Here is a 25,080-nt window from a genome sequence, read left to right as displayed (position 1 = left end):
AGGCTGAGAAGCATGTGCTGCCCGTGGCTGGTGGAGCCAGGGAGCTGACCCATGACAGGCACAGACCAGGCCCTCACGGCCATGCTGCTATTTTTAGCGCTCTAGCTCCAGCAGGGCTAGCATGTGTCTGTTTCCCAGGCAGGGAAGTGCGCTCTCAGCGGCCAGGTACCCTATGAGAAAGCAAGTTGGGATGTGCACTGGGCTGCGCTTGTGACACACTAACTGCAGTCTGGGCTGCTGCCTGTCCCAGAGCTCTTCCTGGACGTGTGTTTGCAGCCAAGAGCCCCTAGCCCCAGAGTTACTCCTGCCCTCTTGCTCGGAGTGACACAAGAGGGGCACATTAAAGGGATGTGTTCTAGAAGAACTAGCTGTTTTCATTCTCCCGATCATTGGGAGCTCCTGTTTTCTCCTCCGTATTCTTCACTCCATTCCCCCACAGTACCAAGCCAGGGTCTGATAAACCTCTGGCCCTACAAAGTGCTGTTTGGGACACATCCCAGAAAGGGGCCATTCTTCCTTGGTGCTCCACAACTCACCCCAAACCGCCCAGACTGTGCACCAGGACTGAGGTTCTGCAGGTGTTAAAAACAAGAGGAAACCAGGACACGTAAAAGGGTGTCTCCTGCAACATCACGAGAGAATGGCCTGTTGTCCTGTATATCCCAGTACATCCTGGTACATCCCAGTACATCACGGACACAGGTTCCCCGCGGCACATCACAGACACAGCCCCCATGGAACATCATGGAGACAGCGTCCTCGTAGCTCATCACAGACACAGCATCCCCATGGCACATCACAGACAGTGTCCCCCTGGGACATCACGAACACAGAGTCCCTGCGGCACATCATGGATACAGCCTCCCCGCGGCATATCACGAACACGGCATCCCAGCGGCACGTTACGGACACAGCATCCCCCTGGCATGTCACAGACACAGCATCCCTGTGGTACATCACAGACACAGCGTCCCAGCGGCACACCAAGGAAACAGCGTCCTCTGGCACATCATAAACCCAGAGTCCTCCTGGGACTTCACAGACACAGCATCCCGTGGCACATTACAGACACAGCATCCCTGCAGTACATCAGGGACACAGCATCCCCACGGCAAATCACGGACATTGCCTCCCCATGGCATGGTATGGACATAGCTTCCCCGCAACAAATCACAGACACAGCATCCCCCTGGCACATCACAGATACAGCGTCCTAGTGGCACATCTCTGACATAGGTTTCAGAGTAGCAGCCGTGTTAGTCTGTATTCGCAAAAAGAAAAGGAGTACTTGTGGCACCTTAGAGACTAACAAATTTAACAAATTTTTAGTCTCTAAGGTGCCACAAGTACTCCTTTTCATCTCTGACATAGCGTCCTAGCGGCACATCACAGACACAGCATCCCCCTGGGACATCATGGACACAACGTCTCCATGACACATGACAGACAGAGCGCCCCCATGGTCAATCACAGACACAGTGTCCCCAGAGCAAATCAGGGACACAGCATCCCCACGGCAAATCACGGACATTGCCTCCCCATAGCACGGTATGGACACAGCTTCCCCACAACAAATCACAGACACAGCATCCCCCTGGCACATCACAGATACACCGTCCTAGTAGCACATCTCTGACATAGCGTCCCAGCGGCACATCACAGATACAGCATCCCCCTGGAACATCATGGACACAGCGTCTCCATGACACATGACAGACAGAGTGCCCCCATGGTCAATCACAGACACAGTGTCCCCAGAGCAAATCAGGGACACAGCATCCCCATGGCACACCAGAGACACAGCGTTCCCGTGGCACATAATAGACACAATCTCCCCGAGCCACATCACAGACACAGTGTCCCTGAGGTCCCACGGACACAGCGTCCTATGGCACACTACAGACACAGCATCACAGCAGCACATCAGAGATACAGCCTCCCCGCAGTATATCACAGACACAGCATCCCCCTGGCACATCAGAGACACAGTGTCCCTGTGGCACATCACGGACACAGTGTCCTCACGGCAAATCACAGACACAGCCTCCCCACGGCACATCATGGGCACAGCGTCCCTGCGGCCCATCACGGATACAGCGTCCCATGGCACACCACAGACACAGCGTCCCAGTGGCACATCACGGAAACAGTGTCCCAGCGGTACATCACAGACACAGCATTCCTGTAGCATATAACAGTCACAGTGTCCCACAGAAATAAAAATCCCTGCTGGACGTCACGGACACAGTGTGCCCCTGGCACATCACGGACACAGCATCCCCGCAGCACATCATGGACAGAGTGTCCATACGGCACATCGCAGACATTGCTTCCCCATGGCACAGCACACTACGGACACAGCCTTCCCACGGCACAGAGTGTTCCCACGGCACATTACAGACACAGCATCATCTCCGCGCAGATACCATACACAGCGTCCCTGTGGCACAGGATAGACACAGAATCCTCCTGGCACATCACAGATAGAGTGTTCCCGTGGTACATCACGGACACAGTATCCCCACTGCACGTTACGGACATGGAATCCCCATGGCACATCACAGACAGAGTGTTCCAGTGGCACATTACGGACACAGAATCATCACCGCGGCAGATACTGACACAGTGTCCCCGTGGCACATGATAGACACAGAATCCCCCTGGCACATGACAGAGTGTTCCTGTGGCACATCATGGACACGGCTGTGACGGGTTCTGTCACAGAGATCCCCTTTGGACTGTCACCTGATGTGCTGAAATTACCTTTGAGCCTGTTTTCCCTTCCAGCTTGGGACTTCCAGAACCTGCCTTGTTGAGCCAGACATGCTAGCCTGCTGCAATACAGACCCAGGGATTGGTCCACGCCCCCAAAGCTGCAGACTTAACTGAAAATGGCTCAGCAGGTTACCTGTCTCCAGCATCCAGACACCCAGTTCCCAATGGGATCCAAACCCCAAATAAATCTGTTTTACTCTGTATAAAGCTTATACAGGGTAAATTCATGAATTGTCCGCCCTCTGTAACACCAATAGAGAGATATGCAAGGCTGTTTTCTCCCCCAGGTATTAATCACATACTCTGGGTTTATTAATAAACAAAAGTGATTTTATTAAGTATAAAAATAGGATTTAAGTGTTTTCAAGTAATAACAGACAGAACAAAGCAAGTCACAAAATTAAATAAAAGAAAGCACGCAAGTCTAAGCCTAATACATTAAGAAACTGATTACAGGTAATATCTCTCCCTCAAAGATGTTCCAATAAGCTTTTTTCACAGACTAGACTCCTTCCTAGTCTGGGCCCAATCCTTTTCCCAGGTATAGTCCTTGTTAGTTGCAGCAGACATCTCAGGTGGTAAGCAAGGTTTTTTTCATGACTGGCAGCCCCCTTTGTCCTGCTTCACCCCCTTTTATAGCACTGGCACAAGGTGAGAATCTTTTCTCTTTGTTTGTCCCCACCCCTGCCTCATCAACGGAAAAGTACAAGGATTAAGGGACATGGCCACATGTCACTGTAAGACCCCTAGTCTCCATTCTTCCTGGGTTGGCCCACATGTACACAGTAAGGTTTGCAGCTAACTAAACCATTTACAACCAATTGTCCTAGTCAACGGGAGCCATCAAGATTCTAAAACAACATTAATGGCCCACACTTTGCATAATTACAATCGAACCTAGGAGTTATACTTCATATTTCTAGTTTCAATACAAGAATGATACATGCATACAAATAGGAGGAAAATATTCAGTCGGTTATAACTTTTGTTATGATACCTTATAAGAGACCTTTTGCATAAAGCATATTCCAGTGACATCATATTCACACTCATAAGCATATTTCTATAAAACATATGTAGTGCAACGTCACAACGGCGTTCCCGTGGCACATCACGGACACAGCAGCCCCGTGGCACATAAGAGAGACAGCGTCGCCGTGGCACATCATGGACACAGCATCCCTACACCCATCAGAGATATAGCATCCCCCTGTTACATCACAGACACAGGGTCCCTGCAGCACATCACAGACAAGGTGTCCCCCCAAAATCACAGACACAGTGTCCTCATGGTACGTCTTGGACACGGCATCCCAGAGGCACAACACAGACACAGCATCCCCCGGGGACATCACAGACACTGTGTCCCCATGGCCCTCATAGATACAATGTTCCTGTGGCAAATCACGGATGCAGCGTCCTGGTGGCTCATCACAGACACAGCGTTCCCACGACACATCACGGACACAGTGTCCCCACAACACATCATGGACAGAGTGAACCTGTGGCACATCACAGATACATCGTGCCCCTGGCACATGATGGACATACCCTTCCCATGGCACAACATAGACACAGCATCCCCCTGGCACATCATGGATACAGTGTCCTACTGAGACATCACAGACACGGCATCCCATCAGCAAATCACAGACACAGTGTCCCGACTGCACATCATTAACACAGCACCCCCAAAAATCACAGACACAGCGTCCCCATGGTATATTACAGACATAACTCCCCTGACACGTCACAGATACAGATACAGCACCCCCCTGGGACATCACGTACACAGCGTCCCCATGGCATATCACGGATATAGTGTCATCTTCTTGTCAGCTGTTTGAAATGGGCCATCCTGATTATCACTACAAAAGTTTTTTTTCTCCTGCTGATAACAGCCCAACTTAGTCTCGTTACAGTTGGTATGGCAACACCCATTGTTTCATGTTCTCTGTGTATATATATCTTCCTACTGTATTTTCCACTGCATGCATCCAATGAAGTGGGTTTTAGCCTACGAAAGCTTGTGCCCAAATAAATTTGCTAGTCTCTAAGGTGCCACAAGTACTCCTCGTTTTTTTTTATCACAGAAACAGTGTCCCCGCAACACATCACGAACATAGCCTCCCTGCGGCACATCAAAAATACAGCATCCCCGTGGCACATCACAGACATGGCGTATCCTGGCACATCACGGACACAGCTTCCCCATGGCACATAACAGACACATTGCTGTGGCACATCGCGGACACAGTGTCCCCCAGAAATAACAGACACCGTGTCCCCACTGCAAGTCACAGACAGAGTATCCCAAGGGCACATAATAGACACAGCGTCCACGCGGCACATCATGGACAGAGCATCCCCGCCGCACATCATAGACACAGCATCCCTGCAGCACATCACAGACACAGCATCCCCACTGCACATCATAGACACAGCATCCCTGCAGCACATCACGGACACAGCGGCCCCGTGGCACATCACAGACAGTGTCCCCACAGTACTTTATAGACAGAATGCGACGGAGCAGCAGAGCAACCCAGCATGGGAGTTTCAGAAATGTTTGTTGCGTGGTTCTTCCCATTGCAAAGCCCCTAAGAAATCCCAGGGACACTGTGACTGTGATTTTGGTTCATCTTTATCATACCTTCTTGGATCATTACATATCTTTGTTTGGTCCATGTTTCTGCACTTACTTGTCATCTTTCCTATGAGTAATGTGGCGTGAAAATGGTGGTGAAAAGTGTGGGGTTGACAGCTGTGCATGTACACAAGAGTACCTCCTGCAAACCACCCAGGACTGGCCAGTGCAGAAGGGGCACAGGGCCATGGCTCCACCCCAGCCACTGTAGGAGTGTGAGCCCAAAGGTTCTGGGAGCCTTAAGGGGTGTTGTGGGAAGGTGCCCTCTCTTCAGCTTTCACTCCAGCAAAGAAGCAGACAGAATCTGGTCCTGGCCTCTGCAAACCTTTGCTGACAATGCAGCATCCTGTGCAAAACAGGGAACCTTGGTGGTGACAAATCTCCAGGTCCTTATACACATCTGTGCATGCTCTTTTGGGCCCTGTGTATTCTTAAGGCAGCTGTTCTCAAACAGTAGTCTTTGGCTCACTGGTGGTCAGCAGGAAGTTTCTGGGTGTCCTTGCAGCATGGGGCATGCAGGTCACATGGTGCTGACTCACTTCTTTGCTTCAATCACCAAATTGTATTAAAAGAAGCTAATTTCCTAAAGTAGCTTTTCCATGTAAACTAGTGGTGTCATTACCCCAGGGAGGTCAGGTGAGCATGAAGGGGAGGCCATCATCATCTTCATCACGGCCAATCCCGAAGGGACATAGCCACCTTGCAGATGGATGAAGGGGAGGTGAATCTGTTCTCCTGAAAATGGACGGGTGGGTGGGTCTGGGTGAAGGACAAATGAGAGGAGAGGTGGATCTGCATGACTGTGAGCTGGAGGGAAAGTGTTCTCAAGATAATGTCTGTCTTAACATGTGGGCCACACAACGGAGAGTTTTGAGTCTCTCTCTCCAGAGACTGCTGGAAAAAAAACTCTTGATGTGTCATTATTTAAACGGGGTAAATGGGATTACCTACAGGCCAGTTACCCTGAAATCGATCCTGAGCAAAATCAGGAAACAGCTGATATGAGATGCAGTCAGGAAAGAATTAAGGGATAGAAACGTAAGTGATGTCCATCAGCACGGTTTTATGGAAAATACATCTCGCCAAACTAACATATATTTTTTATGAGATTACAAGTTTGGTTGATAACGGTAACTGTGTTGACATAATAATAAATAAACTCTGTCTACACCACAGCTGGAAGTGGGCTTCCCAGTGCGGATAGACAGACATGAGCTAGCACATTAAAAATAGCAGGGTGGCTGCTAGCCATCTGAGTACAAACCTGCCCAATCCCCTCTCTGTGTATTTGGATGGCTAGTCTGAGCCGCTGTTCATGCTGCTGTAACCACACAGCTATTTTTATGTGCTAGCTTGAGCACAGCAAGTGTGTGTCTGTGTATCCACGCTGGGAAGCACTGCTGTGTAGACATACCCGACCCCCTTTGACTCCATACCACACAACGTTCTTATTAAACAATATAACACATATCAAATGGATTGAAAATGAGCTGACCAATATATCTCCAAAAGTAACTACATGGGGAATCAGCACTGTATTTCTACTGGAATGCTCCTACAATCTATTCTTAGCCCAATGCTATTCAATACCTTCATCAACTATCTGCAAGAAAATACAATATCACTGGTGGTCACGTTTGCAGATGAAACAGACTGGTGGCCTGGTAAACAACAATGGGGACAGGAGAGTTATACAAACCAACCTAAATTGCTTGGGCTCATTAGAACATTGTGTGTTTTAACACAGCCACACAGAAGGTCATCCATCCAGGAACAAAGAATGGAGGTCATACTTATAGAATGGGGGACTGTAGCAGAGAAAGGTCTAACATGATCCAATGGCTGGAAGCTAGACAAATTCAGATTGAAAATAAGGTGTACACTTTTAACAGTGAGAGTAATTAGCTACTGGAACAATGTAGCAGGGTTGTGGCTATTTTAAAATCAAGATTGGTGGTTTTCTGAAAGCTCTGCACTAGGAGTTGTTTTGGGGAACTGGTGTTCTACAGGAGGTCAGACGAGATGATCACAATAGTCCCATCTGGGCTTGGAATGATATCCAAGAGGGCTGAGGGGTTAAGATGGAAACCAAGAGAACATGAGCTCCCAGTGTGATTCTGTGCTCAGAAGAAGAGCACAATTCTGGGCTGAAGAACTGAGGAACACTGAGTAGGAGTAGGGCTGTGATGTTGCCAGCACGCAGAGCATTGACAAGACCATTACTGGGACAATGCGTCCAATTACTTCAAAAAGGATGTTTCAAAGAAGTCCCAGAAAAGAGCTACAAGAATGATTCAAGGTCTGGAAAACCTGCCTTAAACCCTTCCTCTCTCACGACCTTCTGCAGCCACAGGTGGATCTTCAGCCACAGTTGAATTCTCGGACGTTTCTTCCAATCCCTGCCTGTGCTTTTGCTCAGCATGGCACCTTCCCCTCTGCCCCAAAGTCTGCCTAGGACCCAGAGCACAGCTGCTCCTCTCCCACTCCTTTCTGACTCAACACCTTCCTGAGAGACAACAGGTGTTTCCCTTCTCCAAACCAGCTCCCCTGCTCCTGGGCTACCCCTCTCGCACCACGGTCACTGTGATGTCATCTCCTCCTGCGTGCTGTTCCTCTAGCTCTGGCCTTCAGCCCCACACCCTGCTTTCTCAGCAGGGGTGTTTCCTCCATTTCCTCTAGGGTTGTTCTCCCATCTGGGATGCTAAAGAAGCCACCATGCCTGAAGTCAGCCAGCACCTTCTGCTTGCCTTCAGAGTCTCCTGGAGAAGGCTGGCTCTCCTTGTGCCATTCAAGCCACAGCAGTTTCATGGCTTTGTCTGCCCCCGCCTGGCTGCTGTGTGAACATTGTGCTGTGCTGTCCAGCAGCTGATACTATCACGTCAAGGAGTGTCAGTAAACTATCGATACCAAGGCAGCAAGCGGGCTCAGTCTAGGGAAACAATCCAGCTCCCAGTCCTGCCCTCTGAGCTGCACCAGTGGGGAGCAGAAAATGACTCCAAGGCCAAATGACAGGTTTCAGAGTAGCAGCCGTGTTAGTCTGTATTCGCAAAAAGAAAAGGAGTACTTGTGGCACCTTAGAGACTAACAAATTTATTAGAGCATAAGCTTTCGTGAGCTACAGCTCACTTCATCCGATGAAGTGAGCTGTAGCTCACGAAAGCTTATGCTCTAATAAATTTGTTAGTCTCTAAGGTGCCACAAGTACTCCTTTTCTTTTTTCCAAGGCCAAAGTAACCCATTGCTGGTGGTCCTTTCTCAAGAGCTGCTGAGGCAAGAATGAGGGAGAGCAGGTAGCTGTCATGTTCGCTGGGAAAGCATTGCCCAGCCCGTGCAGGAGGCGGCGAATAGCCCCTCACGAATAGCCCGCCCTCCTCTTAGGCTCCCAGTAAAGCTGAGAACAAGCCCCAAGTGGAGACTGAGCCTGGAGCTCTCCTCACAAAGGCAGACATGCCAACCCCTGAGCCATTCAACAGGCGTTCTTGTATCCATCCATTGCTGCCCTTGAGCCAACCTCTCCCTTCCCCCATCTCTCCTCTCCCTGCCGCAGAGTACCCTCCTTTTCCTGTTCCCCCCCTTCCCCCTCTTCCCAGCTCCCTGTTGTATCTTTGTAGCTACAGCTTCTGTTACCAACTGCTAATGAGATACATCAAGGCTGCCAGACTAGGCTGAGTGTAAGCAAAAGAATTCAGAGCCTCTAATTACAGAGGAATTAGCGAGCAGGCAGTTACTGTTTAGCGCTAATGAATGGATACATTAAGAGAGGCATCACGCAGCCTGAGAAGTGTGAGCCCCGATAATAAGGGAGTGTCAAACAAAGGAAGCACAAGAGGAGGATCCAAGGCTCTGAAAGGAGGCAACTAAAAAAACTCAATTCGCAATTTCAGCCACCTCAGCTGCTTGTTCTGCAGAGGTGGAAAAGTTCACAATTGGGGCATTAATGTAGCAATTGCAGCGCTTAATTGCAAGGTGTGAAATCAGAGCATTAAACAGCTTCTAAATGTGGGAGGAGCCCCTGTGAGGGAAATGGTTAGATCTCTCCTAACTAGAACAGAAACAGACACATAGCCCACATGTACACACGCTCAGAGTCCTACATAGAAAGACCCCTTGCACAGCCAAGCCGTGTACCCGCTATTTCTCTCCCAGCACACAGACTCTCAGGCTCACACACACAGCTCAGCCATGCATACCAGCACACAGATCTGGATGCTCACGCACGCTGACCTGGTGCCCACCCGTTGAGTTATGAGCTCAAGCCACAGTCCAACAGACCCAAACCAACCCCCCTGAGCTCTGAGATCCTGGAGACTCCTGGACTCTGGCCCAGGGAGAAGAAGGGAACTGCCCTTGGAGTAGTGCTTCTTATTAGCAATTGTCTGTGGCCATGTAGCCCAGCAACATCATCTTGTGAGAGCTGCTGAGTGAGGAACTGGCGCTGCCTGTGCACCCTACTTTTCCCCACCAGCCCCTCTGCCTTAGCGCTCCAGCTCCGGCCACTGGAGCATTGGCAGCACTTGCAGAGAGGCCGGACCAGAGAGAGTGGCAATGCAAGCTGCTGCCAGGTGATGTCTGCAGCCCATTATTTGGATTACTGTAGTGCCTCAGAGTCCAGGGACAGACAGGACCCCACTGTGCTAGGCCCTGTACAAACATACACAAAAGAATCTCTTTGCTAGGACAAGGGATATTTTCCCTGTGCCCGGGGAAATGGGCTGGCACCCACCCAGGTCACTACCACCCCTCAGGTGGGACGGGCTTTTGGTCAGCAACAATATGACCAGGAAGTGAGAGGCTCCTGACTCCATTCCCACCCCTGAGCCTCAGCCTGGCTCAACAGCAGAGCAAGCGCAATTCCTTACCAGCCTGGTTGGTGGTGATATTGACGGAGGCAAACTGCGGGGAGAAGGGGCTCTGGTCAGTGACCCCGTTCACGGCCTGGATCTCAAAGGTGTACTGGGTGTGAGCTAGCAAGTCGCTGATGTAGATGCGGGCCTCTGTCAGGCCCAGCTGGCGTGGGGAGAACTGCACATTGTCCCCACAGCGGGTGCAGGCGCCGCGCCCAGAGCCGCAGCTCTTGCAGATGATATTGTACACCAGGTCCTCGCGGCCCCCGGAGTCCCGGGGCGGGGTCCACTCCAGCATCAGTGACGTCTCGTTCACACTGGAGATCACGGCCTGCGGGGCAGACGGGATGGCTGTGCGGGAGAGGGAAAGAGAGAGAGAGAGTGAGAGTCCATGACCCCTGTCACCATGGGGCAGGGCGCACATATGCTCATCAGCATATGTCTGATCAGCCCAGACTGAAGGGAGATGGAAGCTGCTACCTGCCAAAGCTCTGTTTCCCCTGTGCTGGCCTGGCTGCTTCAGGAATATCCATGGACTATCAGCTCCACCCCCTCCACAGGGTGATGTACAATTCCCACCCCCACATCCCCTTCTGTACTAGCACCAGCCCACCTATTGAAAGGTTAGTGAGTCCCCAGACTGGGTTCAAACCTTCTCTGTGAACCTCCCTATTCCTCCTCCTGATAACCAAGGGGAGGCTGTGCTGCAGTGCCTAGTCGGTGCATGCCCTTAGCTCAGTGCCCCCTAGGTGCTAGTGATGTAGGAGATATACAGCAACCCAGATCTTGGCAGGGAAGTAGAGGAGGACAGCACTCTTGAGTCTGCATGGTACAGATCTGGGCACCTTTAACATAATCACTGCCCACTAGATCACCACTCACCTAAGGAGAAGCACTGAGTCTTTCAAAAGCCTCTTTGCTCACCCTTGGCGGTTGTTCTGCTATTTGCCATAAGACACAGTTTCAAAGCCCGGGTGGCTACAGTCAAGCGCTACCATCTAGATTCAGCCCCCAGAGGGAAGTTATTTCAGTGCCTAAACTGGCATGCAGGAACCTGTGTTTCTGCACCCACAGTCTATGCCAGACACACACTGGGAGATGCCCAGCTCACCCTGGGCACCCAGCAATGCTGGGAAGGGAATGCCACACGTGGGCATGGCAGCTCACAGGAGGTTAGCTCAGTGCTCTAGGGGGCTCTGAGGACACTAGCCTGTTAGCCAGTGTCTGACAGGTACCTGCTCCAAATGAGATGGGTTTCACCCATGGGGCCTTCCTCACTCTGGGTGAAATCAGAAGCAATCCTAGAGAAGTCCATGAAGTGACCCTGGTGTAAAACCAGCCTGCACAAGAAGACAAGCAGGCCCACAGCTCCAGGGCTCAAGGGTGTGGGCAAATGAGCAGAAGGGGAGGCCTCAAATCCCAGGGCCACTGTTAGCACCCCCACCCACCCTGCAGCTCAGTCATTCTCGGGGACATTGATTTAAATCAGCGAGCAGGAAACCTTAATTTAAATCAGTGATTTTAATCTGGTTTTGCATTTGTATTATTTAGTTATTTTCCTAAAAATGGTTCTTTCCCATTGGCTGACATAACCATGAAAACGTGCTGATTTGCAAGCAAATACAGCCTTTATACTAAAGGTGATGCTTCTTTTTGCTAACCAGGATGATACGCTGCCCTAACCACATTTATTTACATGACGATCACTTATCATATATTGCTTCAGATTCTTTTGAAATTTGTTAATAAGCTAGAAAATGGTGAATGACACATTTCTTATTTACTACATGATAACTCGGCATTGTGTCAAGCTGCATTTTGTTGGAAACTGGAATTCAATTAAAAAGATACAAAATTGTTTACATTAGTGAAGTAAAACGACCTTAACTTTGCTGGATTCATTCAAAAAGGAAGGTTACCAAAGTGACAATTAACACTTTGGTCCCACGTGGCCAGTGCCTCCTAAGGCTCAGGGTGAAAGCAGCTCTGTGCATTTGCTGTTTGCGCTCCGGGGCTGGGCTTGTAGGGTGTTAACCTCTTGAAAGAATCCTCATTAGGCTAATTGGAGGCAACATCAGCCAGGGAAGGGGCTGTGCACTGTGCTCCCAAAAATGTAAATAAAAAGTGGGAAAGAAGGAAATTTTCTCCCAGTAATAGAAGGAAAGATGAGAAAGTGTGAAGACAACTAGCAAATCCATCCTAGCAGGCAAACGCTATGCACCGGCCGGAGTGGGAAGAGGACTGAAGCAGCTGTGCAGGACTCTAACATTTCATGGGATAAGCAGGACTGGGAAACTCCAGGAGCAGCTCCTGAAAAAAAATGCACAATTCACCCTCACCATGTGCACCCCCCTGAGCTGGGGGGCTGCCTGGCCCTCGGCAGCCTCGAGTGAAGATGCTTAGTGCAGTGATTAGAGCAGGGGACAGGACAACTAGGCAAGAGCAGGCAGTCACTGGCTCCGATTCTCCCCGAGCAGGAAGAGATGATGACACTGGCCTCCTTTAGGAAGCACGTTCAGTTCCAGGAAGGCAGGAGATGTGCACTGTCCGAATGGGATCTGCTGGACTGAGTTTTTTTGCATTAAGTCATTTAACCTGAGGAGCTTTCACCAAAGAGTTTCTAACATGGCTCCTTCATAGACCCCTCATCAGGAACCCAAAACCTATCCCTAATCACAACCCAACCCAAACACAATGCTAGCTCGAACTACAACCTCGCCTTCACCCAACGCTAACCCTAAATACAGCCCTGCCCTAACCCAATGCTAACCCTAACTAGAGCCTAGCCCTAACTCAATGCTAACCCTAACCAGAGACTAGCCCTAACGCAGCACTAACTCTAACCACAGCCTAGCCCTAACCGAACGCTAACCCTAACTACAGCCTAGCCCTCACCCAACGCTAACCCTAAATACAGCCCTGCCCTAACCCAATGCTAACCCTAACTAGAGCCTAGCCCTAACTCAATGCTAACCCTAACCCTAACCAGAGACAAGCCCTAACGCAGCACTAACTCTAACCACAGGCTAGCCCGAACCGAACGCTAACCCTAACTACAGCCTAGCCCTCACCCAACGCTAACCCTAACTAGAGCCCAACCCTAACCCAATGCTAACCCTAACCAGAGCCTAGACCTAACCCTAAATACAACATATTCCTAAACAAACAGTAATCCTAATTCTAACTCTAACTATAAACTAGCCCTAACCCACCACTAACAATAACTGTAACCTACCCCTAACTCTAACTACAATCTCAATTTAAGGCTGACACTATTTTTAACTCCAGACTTAGGGCTAACATTGAACCAAACCCTAACTCCAACCAACTCCCGCTGCTTGAGAGCTCCAGGCATTGTAGCCCCTAATGAGATGAAGGTGTCTGTGCCACCTACCCATCTGATCCCACTGGAGTCAGAAGCCTTGGCTACAGTCTCCAGAGACAGTCCCTGACTGCACCAACACCTTCACATGCAGCCACAGGGGGGATGTGCAGCTCCAGTCTGGGACAGTTTGTTAGACACCAACAGGCAATTTGAAATAGTTTCATCCCTTCTTCAGGGTCTGTATCATCCCATGGCCTTTTCCTGCTCCCCTCTCCCGCCTAGCCGGGTGGTTACGTACTGGTGCATGGCATATCCAGGGGATCGGAGTCTGCCCGGTAATATCCATTTCGGCATACGCAGTTGGTGGCCCCTTCCGAAGTAGTCCTGCTGTTAATTGGGCAGTGAACGCACCCTTCGTCCCCTTGGCTGGCCTTGAACGTCCCTGATGGGCAGCCTGGAAAAGAAGTGAGAACAAGAGGTGGTGAGAGGAAAGCCCAGTGGGGTGGGGAGATAGGCAGGGAGGGGGCTGCCTGGCTTCTACTGGAGCTGCTGGACAACACCATTCAGGGGATTTCAGGATCCAAAGCCAAAATCTGACAATTTAAAACAAACAAACAAGCAGGAGAAGCAGCAGCTGGTTTGAATGTTTCCAGGAACCGGGCATGGCTGCTCTGTCAGACTGTGAAGACAAAGTGCCTGCTAGCCAGAGAGAAGTCCCTACCCTACAGGACAGGCTCCCAGTTACTCGGCAGTACGATTAGAACTTTAAAGAGGCACTGACTCCATAACTCCATCTCCTTGCTTCTGCCCATTATGCCAATGTTGATGCCTGGATGTTGCAATTATGTTCCATGACGCCCCCAGCTGAGACCTGAACCTGCAGATCCTGAGGCAAGAGTTCTCCCACTGGAACTAAAGGAGATGCAGTAGGAGTGGTGACAGCCTTGCTTCAGGTCTCCAGCCTCTAGTGGGAGGAGTGTTACAATGGTCCTTGGGAATGCATGGTGGGCTGAAGATTGAGGACCGGGATGTGAATTATGGCAAATAATAGTTGTGATGGAAATCGAGAAATTACTGCCAAGTGTCTTATCCAACAAAAAGCCCTTGTAGGTCTTGGAACCCCACTGGTTTATTCCTGCACCCCTGGCCCCAGGCTCCTAAATGTGGACTGTAGTGGTCCATCTGTATTGCTCTGTGCATCCACTGCTGATTTTATGTTGTTAACTTGTGTAGCAAGGGGGATGGCAGATGCTGTGTGCAGTGAAATACAATAAATAAAACCATTTCCCATTTCATTTTATCAGAATGAATTCTTGAAATCAATGATTTCTGTAGAACATCTCCTTCCACTCTGCCAAGGGTTGGAAGAGTGAGAAAAAACAGCCTGAAAAGGAGGTTACAGCCTGGGACTGGTCAGAAATTTTCTGTCACAACATTCTTTCTGTGGAAAATTGTGGAAAAAGGTTTTGTGAAAGGTTTCTGCTTTCCTCAAAACATTTCCATTTTCATCAGCGAACCAACCCCCCCCCCCCCAATATTTGGGTTTCAACGATTTTCAACCACAAATTTTCAGTTTTCTTTTTTTTTGACAAAAAGTCAGTTTTCCACAGAAAACAAACCCCTTTCCCAGTGATCTCTGTTACCAAACCCCTTCTCTTCACTTGTCTGAGCATCGCCAGTGAGAAGCTGGCTTCTCCTTCCATGCTCTTGGATCTTCACACACTCCCAAACCCCCTAGTGCAGCAGCTCCACTGCTGATCCAACTTCCAGCACACATTTGACTGCAAACCCATCACTGAGAGGGCTGAGCTGTGTGGAGCAGGGATGGCCAAGCAGCTCTCAGTGTAATGGAGGAGCAATGCCTGCTCCATAGTTAAGGTTGCTGCAGAGTGTCTGTTTTTAGCCCCATTTTGAAGCTGCAATCAACACGCAGAGTTCGATCAATCTGAAATTCCAGGGCCAGGGTAGTTTGTGGTGGAAATGTGTGATCATCTGATCAAAGACTTCCCGAGATACAGGCCCCTTCCCCTACAGACAGTATGCAAAGGGCAGTATCCACAGGAGACCCAGGCCACTGACTGAGCCTGCTGAAATCTAGTCCAGCTCCAAGAGCTGAAAATGAAAACATTCCTGGAGGTTGGGTCTGGTTCTGTGGTGAAGGCAAAGGGCCCATTCCGAGTCCTGGCTGGCTCCCGGCTGCACAGAGCCAGCTCTCCCACCCCAAATGCCCTGGTACTTAGGGGAGGAGCACCAGCGGTGGTAAGAAACCCCCAGCTCCCTTGTAATGATTCGAGCAAGCAGCAGGTGAGCTAAGAAACTGAGAGGTGGCAGAGAACAGACAGGGTGGACAGTGCCCTGTGGGCAGGTCTCACCTTATCTACCACAACACAGGAGCAACACGTGTTGCCTCTGCCCCATCCCAGATCCCTAGAAAGGGGGGAACCAAGGCTCCAAACACAGTTTTGCTGCCTCAGGCTCTCCTGGGTTCTCCTCCCAGGCTAGACCCTGCCTCACGGTGTGACCTTGGACAAGTCTCTGTCCCTCCCTGCCTCAGTGTCCCCATCTGTACCATGAGCCCAGCACTCAGAGAAGCTGCATCCGATGAAGTGAGCTGTAGCTCACGAAAGCTTATGCTCTAATAAATTTGTTAGTCTCTAAGGTGCCACAAGTACTCCTTTTCTTTTTGAGTGAAGACTGTGAAGAACTTCAAAAAGATCTCACAAAACTAAGTGATTGGGCAACAAAATGGCAAATGAAATTTAATGTGGATAAATGTAAAGTAATGCACATTGGAAAAAATAACCCCAGTTATACATACAATATGATAGGGGCTAATTTAGCTACAACTAATCAGGAGAAAGATCTTGGAGTCATCATGGATAGTTCTCTGAAGACGTCCACGCAGTGTGCAGCGGCAGTCCAAAAGGCAAATAGGATGTGAGGAATCATTAAAAAAGGGATAGAGAATAAGATGGAGAATATATTATCACCCTTATATAAATCCATGGTACGCCCACATCTTGAATACTGGGTACAGATGTGGTCCCCTCATCTCAAAAAAGATATACTGGCATTAGAAAAGGTTCAGAAAAGGGCAACTAAAATGATTAGGGGTTTGGAACGGGTCCCATATGAGGAGAGATTAAAGAGGCTAGGACTTTTCAGCTTGGAAAAGAGGAGACTAAGGGGGGATATGATAGAGGTATATAAAATCATGAGTGGTGTGGAGAAAGTGAATAAGGAAAAGTTATTTACTTGTTCCTATAACTAGGGGCCACCAAATGAAATTAATGAGTAGCAGGTTTAAAACAAATAAAAGGAAGGTCTTCTTCTCTCAGTGCACAGTCAACCTGTGGAACTCCTTGCCTGAGGAGGTTGTGAAGGCTAGGACTGTAACAGGGTTTAAAAGAGAACTGGATAAATTCATGGAGGTTAAGTCCATTAATGGCTATTAGCCAGGATGGGTAAGGAATGGTGTCCCTAGCCTCTATTTGTCAGAGGATGGAGATGCATGGCAGGGGAGAGATCACTAGATCATGATCTGTTAGGTTCACTTCCTCTGGGACACCTGTCATTGGCCACTGTTGGCAGACAGGATACCGGGCTGGATGGACCTTTGGTCTGACCCAGTATGGCCATTCTTACGTTCTTATGTTCAAAATGCTATGCAAAAGCAACCTGGCCTATCTGCAACACACCTCCTGGGCTCTGACTCCTGGAAGAGAGGGAGCTGCCCCCTCCTCTGGTTGGCTGAGCTCAGAAATGGCCAGGTTGGCAGCTCTGCCCTGCACCAGCTAACCCTGCTGGATGACTCTCAAGCCCAGATGCCTTCTGCCCCTCACTTGCTAAGCCACGAAGCTGGTAGCTCCCCAGGCCATGCAGATCAGGCAGCTGAGTCATTTGCATCCTGCATGAAGTCCCAGGCATCACGTACTGTTGCTAATCTTCATGAACAAGCCGTCATGGAATGGTTCCTGCATGTGCCTAGCAATGCGGTCTGGACGGGCAGCTCGGCACATCACTGCCTCAAGGGGAGAGCATCAAAGCCCGTCTCACTGGGCGTGGAGTGAGGATTAATTGTACCTGTTATGAAAAGGAGGCCAAAACCTGGGAGGTGCTGAGCCCCAGCAAGCCCCATGAGCCCCAGGGAGAGAGACTGGGCACCCTGGCTCCAGGGGGAGAGGCAGGGGCTCAGCACCTATCCGCCTGTGACCCAGCAGCTGCACTGGTTAGTTTAGATGTGTCCTCATTCTGTGCCGGTTCCCAGGCACAGTGTCTCCACAGGCAGCCCCTGTGGCAGCCATGGCACAAGGGATGGGAAACTCACCTCCCATTGCTGCAAACCTGCTGCTCCAAATCCCCTTGCTCAGAACCTGAGGCTGCAAGGGCGAGATCTCTGTGCCCCTCTCCACCTCAGCACTGTCTGCCCTATCTGGATGGGGAGGGGGAAAGCTGCCCCCCTCCCTTCAGTCTCCCTCTCCTCTCATTGTCATGGGGTGCCATCACAGCCAGCACCGCCTGGGCCTTGCTGTGGGAATGAAGAGGGGGCACAGAGGCTGCAGACCCCAGCATAAGTCTCGTGTGTGGTGGATGGAGACCAGTCATCCCAAGCTCCCTGCGCTGCGCAGGGGCTGTGGTGGTGAGAGACAGATGAGGATGTTCCAGTGACGGGGAAGGCGGGGGCAAAGATTGTGACTAGACACCAGGATGGAGCGGGGGAAGAGCGAACGGTTGTAGCACAGAGGGCTCCAAAGGCAGAACCGATTTATTTCTCAAAATCCCTGTTAGCCAGGGAAAGGGAGAGAAATTACCCTGCCGGGAGGAGCTCTGACCTGCCTGCTGGGGCTGCAATAGCTCACAGCCTTCGGTGCGCTAATTCCAGTGCTAACCCGAGGCTAGTCATTGGGGCCTGCTCCTTTCATCCCCCCATTGCAGTGCATGGCAGTGACTGGATGCACGGGGGGCACAGAACGGTGGCTGTTTGCTGACAGGGCCGGCTCTGCTGACACAGGGATGGCCAGGGCCCGGTTTTCGGTTCTTGGTGCTCCCTCCCCAGCTGGGAGCGGTGCGCACTCTGAAAAGCAGAGTCAGCAGAGGACCTGGAGAGGGGGCCGCTGGCCAGGCTGCATCAGGCGTGGGAGAGCATACGTCTATACCCTGCTGTCTATACCCCAGCCACGGGGCTGTCCCGTCCCTGCCGTCTGTACCCCAGCCACGGGGCTGTCCCGTCCCTGCCGTCTGTACCCCAGCCACGGGGCTGTCCCGTCCCTGCCGTCTGTACTTCAGCCGTGGGGCTGTCCCATCCCCTGCCATCTGTACTCCAGCCATGGGGCTGTCCTGTCCCCTGCCGTCTATACCCCAGCCGTGGGGTTGTCCCCTGCAGTCTATACCCCAGCCATGGGGCTGTCCGGTCCCCTGCCATCTATACCCCAGCCGTGGGGCTGTCCCCTGCTGTCTATACCACAGCTGTGGGGCTTCCTGTCCCCTGCAGTCTATACCCCAGCCATGGGGCTGTCCCGTCCCCTGCCGTCTGTACCCCAGTGATGGGGCTGTCCCGTCCCCTGCTGTCTGTACCAGCCCCTGCTGTCTATACCACAGCTGTGGGGCTGTCCCCTGTCATCTATACCCCAGCCATGGGGCTGCCCTGTCCCCTGCCATCTGTACCCCAGCTGTGGGGCTGTCCCATCCCCTGCTGTCTGTACCCCAGCTGTGGGGCTGTCCCGTCCCCTGCTGTCTGTACCCCAGCTGTGGGGCTGTCCCGTCCCCTGCTGTCTGTACCCCAGCCGTGGGGCTGTCCTGTCTCCTGCCGTCTGTACCCCAGCTGTGGGGCTGTCCCATCCCCTGCTGTCTGTACCCCAGCCGTGGGGCTGTCCTGTCCCCTGCCATCTGTACCCCAGCCGTGGGGCTGTCCCGTCCCCTGCCGTCTGCACTCTGTGGGTAGGTTGGGCTGTTCCCTGCAGCATAGGTCGCATAGGTCCTGCTCTTTTCCCACCCAGTCCTTGGGAGCTGATGCCTGTTTGCAGGCCCAGCACCAGCCAATGCTTATCAAGGGCCACAGATTGTTTTCCGAAGGTGCCTATTGTGTGCAGAGCCGTCCCGTGCTAGCCAGCGGCATAGCGGCAGGCCGGAGACTGGCCACAAGAATTGCAAATCACAGCGGAATACTGATGCAGGAACCCAATTTTACTGTTTAAATCCAAGATTTTGCAGGGGTTTAATGGACCCCTGGCAGGTTGGTTGTTTTTTAAATAGCAACATTTAGGGGCCCCAGCATCCGCCCCTGGCCCCTAGGACCTGTCCTGCCTGCTTCCTGCACAGACCCCATCTCCCAGGCCAGGGCAAGTGGCTGGTGTGTGCGCCCTGGGCCAGTGCACCAGGCTCAGAGGGAACCGAGGCTCCTGCCATCAGCTTCCATCCCCTTCCACTCGAGTGGCAGAGCCTTTGAGTTGCAGCTTCTGATCTCCAGGGGGGCCTGGCCATGTTGGTTCAAACCAGCCCCTTGAGTTAATCCCATGAGCTGCACGGAGACCGAGGGAAGCCTTGAGAGTGTCTCTTGAAAACCGTTCAAGCGCAGGCCTCCGGAGCTCCCCTCCCCGCCCCCCTCCTCGCAGATCACTTCTGCAAATAACTCATGTCAAGCAGCTCTCCTGGGGAGAAAAGCTTCCAAAATGGCAGCCCTAGCCCCGCATTCATGGCTCTGAGAGAGGGCTCTCCTCTGCCTTGTTTGCCTGCCTTTGTTTCTCCAGACAGGCCCTTTGCTGCACAAGAGAGGCTGTTCTCACTGTCTGACACAAAGCAGCCAGCCCCGGCTCTGTCAATTAAATTTAACAGAGAACCTTTAATATCCTCCAGCCTTATCTCTCAGCTGCCCTCCTCACCTCTCCGTAGGGAGGGGGAAGGGCAGAGGGCCACTGCAGCCTGATCCTGCCAGTGCCCAGCACCTGGCAATGCCATTGACTAGGAGGCACCACACTGGGCAGGCCCAGCACCCGTAGGGTGCAGAGACTGGGAATTAAATCAGGATCAGCCCTCCCTTGCCTCACTGTCTTTCAGCGCCTCGCATGCGCCATGGAACGCTTCCATTGTCTCTCTCCCTTGTCTCCTGCGCTCACTCTCGCCTCATGCTTTCCTGCTGAAAGCTAATCCCCGGAGCTGCACTGGGGATGCACAATTCCTCGCCGACGTGAATTCCTAATTACAACAGGCATCCCAGCTCCGCTCCCTGCACCCTCATTTCTTAGCAGACAAATGCCCTTCACTAGCAGGAGAGGCTGTGGCTGAGAACAATGATGTGCCTCATAGGATCATAAACTGATAGGAATAGCCAGGCTGGTGCCGAGCTTGGCTCATCTAGCTCAGTCTCCCGTCACCAACACCACATGGTGCCAGCTGCCCCAGAGGATCCAGCTTGCCTCCTGACCCCAAGATTTAGAGGCTGGGTCATGCAGCTGGGTTTCCCGCCTTCCAAAACCTGCCATTATTGTTAGCATTTACTGTTATAACTGAAAATAGCTGTAATCTGCACAAGTGTCTAATGCGGTTTTGAATCCTGATAAACTCTGGGCCGCAATGACATCTGGTAGCAATGAGTTTCACAGGGCAATCGTGCTGTGTGAAAAGTATTCTCTTTGACCAGGTCTGAATTTGCCACCTTTCCATTTCATTGCATGTCCCCTAGTTCTCATGCTATGGGACAGGGAGATTATAAATTCCTGATGACCATCTCTAGACCAGACATTATTTTCTACTCTTTTATCAGATCAATTCTTATCACCTTTAAGATAACAATCCAAACCTTTTCAATCTCTCTTCACATGGGAGTTTTTCCAGGCCCTCATCACTCGTTTCAGCAATCCTCTCAAATTCTGCTGTCCGGAGCGACGGGGACTGCACATAGCATTCCAGCGAGGCATATTCCAGCACTGACATAGTTTCCTATATTATCCTCCATCTTATTCCTCCCACCTTCTAATGTCTTGTTGTTCTTTTGCCAACAGCTGCATACTGAGCAGAGCTCTTCATGGAGCTGCCCGCAATCACGCCCCGGTCATTTCCCTGAGCTAACACCGTTCATTCAGAACCCAGAGAGCTGTAAGAGTAGTTCACATTGTTCCCTCCAGCGTGCACTTACGAACACTGACCTTTCTTTGCCATAGTGTTGCCCCTTCCCCTAGCTTGGTTAGATCCCTCTAGAGCAGAGGTTCTCAAACTGGGGGTCGGGACCCCTCGAGGTTGTGCGGTTATTACATGCGGTGTCGCCAGCTGTCAACCTTCACCCTAAACCCTGCTTTGCATCGAGCATTTATAATGGTGTTAAGTATATAAAGAAGTGTTTTTAATTTATAAAGAGGGTCACACTCAGGCTTGCTATGTGAAAGGGGTCACCAGTACAAGAGTTTGAGAGTTACTGCTCTAGAGCTCCTCACAGGATTCTCTGGACTTGATTAACCTAAATAATTTTCTGTCATCTGCAAATTTTGCCTGCTCCTTCCTCACCCTTTTTTCAAGACCCTCACAACTTGGCTGCTTAGTTTCTTTAATAGCCTCTGGTGAGGGACCTTGATAAAGGCCTTTGGAAAGTCCACCCAGCTCTCCTGTAGCCATTACTGCACAGACATGTTTGCAGAGTTCTATCCAGCTGAGCCTTTTACTTGCTGCAAATACAAGTGATCTCATCCCCCCCTTGGAGGGCTGAGGGCTGGGAGTGGGTCTCTGACAGGGATCTCCCACTCCCCCCATGCTTCTGCAGACGCAGGTTGGGCGACATGCAGGAGCAACACAATCCAGAGGCTGTGTGGAGGTGGCCTGACACCCTTGCACCAAGAGCTTTGCAGTTCAATTGCCTCCATTAGCTGTGGCCTTGGCAATGCAAGAGAGCCATGTCCCAGTTCCGTGGGGCCTGGGTGTGCACGTCTGCCTAAGATGCTGGGATTGTCAGGATGTCCATTCGTGGCTGAGGAAGCCACATCCAGCAGTGGGCAGGCTGGGTCCTGCAGTCAGCTTAATTTGCCCTTTCACCATCCACATCCACACCAGAGGGAAGCTTGGCTTAGAGGCAATGTGGGGATCTCTGCAGAGATGGGTCCCCGCTACCCAGTTCAGGCCCAGATCTGAACGCTCCCAAGGCACCAGGTGCTTGGGAAGCCGGGGTAGCACTGAGCCCACCTCAAGAGCCCAGTGAGATTCCTGCTTTATACCCAGATTGACATGTGATAACCATGCACCCGCCCTCCCCATCCATCTGCACTAGGGACGGCAGGTTTGTGAGGTTACATGGGGCAGCAACTTGGTCCTTCTGCAAGTCTAACCTTGCCAGCCTGGGTAATGTAAAGTGGTTCAGGGTCTGTCCCACCACTGCATTGGACATCTGCTGTGAAATCCCTGGAGTAAGTGGGAGTTCTGCCGTTCACATTCCCGAGGTCAGGTGCCCACCTGGCAGTATCCCCGAGTTATTCTATATGCAGACACACCTGTGGCACATACAGAACACCTGGAGAGTGGCATCTCTCAAGAATATACTGCCTCTATCTACACCTGTGCATCTCCAGGTGGTCCTGTCCTGCGCTCCCTCTCTCAGGCTGCTGGAACTAGCAGCAGGGTGGCAAACAAGTGACAGAGTCAGGGGTTTCAGCTGTCACTGAAGGGTGGCCGGCAGTGTTGTGGGACTCTGCCGAGGGAACTGACTGGATCATAGAATCATAGAATCATAGAATATCAGGGTTGGAAGGGACCTCAGGAAGTCATCTAGTCCAACCCCCTGCTCAAAGCAGGACCAATCCCCAATTTTTGCCCCAGATCCCTAAATGGCCCCCTCAAGGATTGAACTCACAACCCTGGGTTTAGCAGGCCAATGCTCAAACCCCTGAGCTATCCCTCCCCCCCGAGTGAGTGTGGCTGTAACACCACTGGTTTCCATCAACACTAGCACCAACATGAGTCCCATGGAACTGGTGGGTGTGAGGGCACTGCCGAGTCCTGGTGCAACTGGGAGAACTTGGAAATCTTTGAGTGTGCACACATTCTTCTCAGGCCATGCACATGCCTGAGCCAGTCCTGGGAACACCAGTACTCTCCAGGGTCAGCAGGGCTACAGTGAGCTGGTAGGTCTCTGGTGCCAGCCCTTCGCTCTAACCACTAAACCTCACACTCGCTCCCTTCCTGAGAGAGGCTGAGTGAGCCGTTCCTGCCTGTTTCCACCCATTCCTCCAGTTTCCTACCCAGTAAGCAAGCCCGGAACTTTTTAATTCCCAGCCTGCAGCATTACCTTGTGTGTAAGCAACACCAGGAATCCCAGTGCCAGGTGCTGTCCCTGCCAGCCACACCGACAGCAGTGCATGGACATGCTGAGAGGAACCCAAGGTTAAACAAGATTAACTGAAGGGAAATCAACCGGCTTCTTTAATGTGGATTAAAGAGCTGTCATTAAAAGAGAAAAATCCACAATGCAAATACTCGCAGTTTAACCCAGTGATTCTCCACAGGACAGAAACAGAAGCTGATCCCACAGGACACTGGAGAGCATCCTGCAGTTTGCTAATAGGAGTTTTAACAGGATCCCTAGATTCAGACTCCTTTACTGCTGTTCATAATATTACCCATTTTTGACCGGACCAGTGAGTCAAAGTTCAGGGCCCTGCGGATGTTCCACCTGGAAGCAGATATTGATGCAGTCTGGTATTTTCTTTGATGCAATCTTCTTTATTTTCAAGGACCGTACAAAGAACCGTGTCTCCGAACACACAAGGAACCAAGAACAAAAGAAGCAATTTCTTAGCTTACAGCCCCAGGCCTCTTTAGCCAACATCAGACCAAATGCTCTCCCTCTAGCTTTTCCCAGGGTCACACTGCAATTTCAGTGTCTTAGCTTTCACACACATACACGCATGCACACACCTGCCCAAAACGATGCTCAGCTAAAAGCTCCTGGTCAGGTTCACACACTGCTTATGCTTACAGTTATCTTAACTGAAGGGTGAGTTCACACCTATCAGTCTCAATGGGGTTTTCACTCAACCCCTAACAGTGTGTCATCCAGCTCATAACAATAATAATAATACCTGGCACTTCCACAGCACCTTTCATCCCAGGATCTCAAAACCTTAATAAACCAAGACTAGCAGATCTCCCCGTCTACTCCAGTGTTGTGGGTAGAGGAACTGAGGTGCAAAGGGAGCGCGTGACTTGCCCAATGCCAGCCTGTGACAGAGCCAGGAAGAGAAGCCAGGATTTCTGACCCCTAGTTTCGTGCATTAGCTGTAAGAACAGGTCTCCCCTCCAAAGCTGGCACTCCCAGACTCAGTTACTACCTCTGGAAAGTTTCTGATACAAGCTGTTTCCTTTCCCAATAGGTTTCCACGTGTCCCATGCTCTGTTTCAGGTCTATCCATTTCAGATGTAAGGAGCTAACTAGTTAGTTCCTAGTTGGTCTCACAGGCCAGGCCCTGACTGCTCTGTAAAACACTGGTCAGAACATGGGTTCACTACACAGA

General features: G+C 51.1%; 1 protein-coding gene across 1 annotated transcript in view; it reads right to left on the bottom strand.

Annotated features, from left to right (window-relative positions):
* EPHB2 (EPH receptor B2) overlaps positions 1–25,080 on the bottom strand; it is a 164,633-nt gene that overhangs the window by 58,708 nt on the left and 80,845 nt on the right. Inside the window, 2 exon segments of the mRNA XM_038376627.2 lie at positions 10,282–10,617; positions 13,890–14,045. Of these exon segments, the coding sequence (XP_038232555.1) occupies positions 10,282–10,617; positions 13,890–14,045 (492 nt within the window).

This window comes from Dermochelys coriacea, chromosome 18 (assembly GCF_009764565.3).
Source record: "Dermochelys coriacea isolate rDerCor1 chromosome 18, rDerCor1.pri.v4, whole genome shotgun sequence".
Classification (NCBI taxonomy): Eukaryota; Metazoa; Chordata; order Testudines; family Dermochelyidae; genus Dermochelys; species Dermochelys coriacea.
This window is presented reverse-complemented; position numbering and strand designations above follow the sequence as displayed.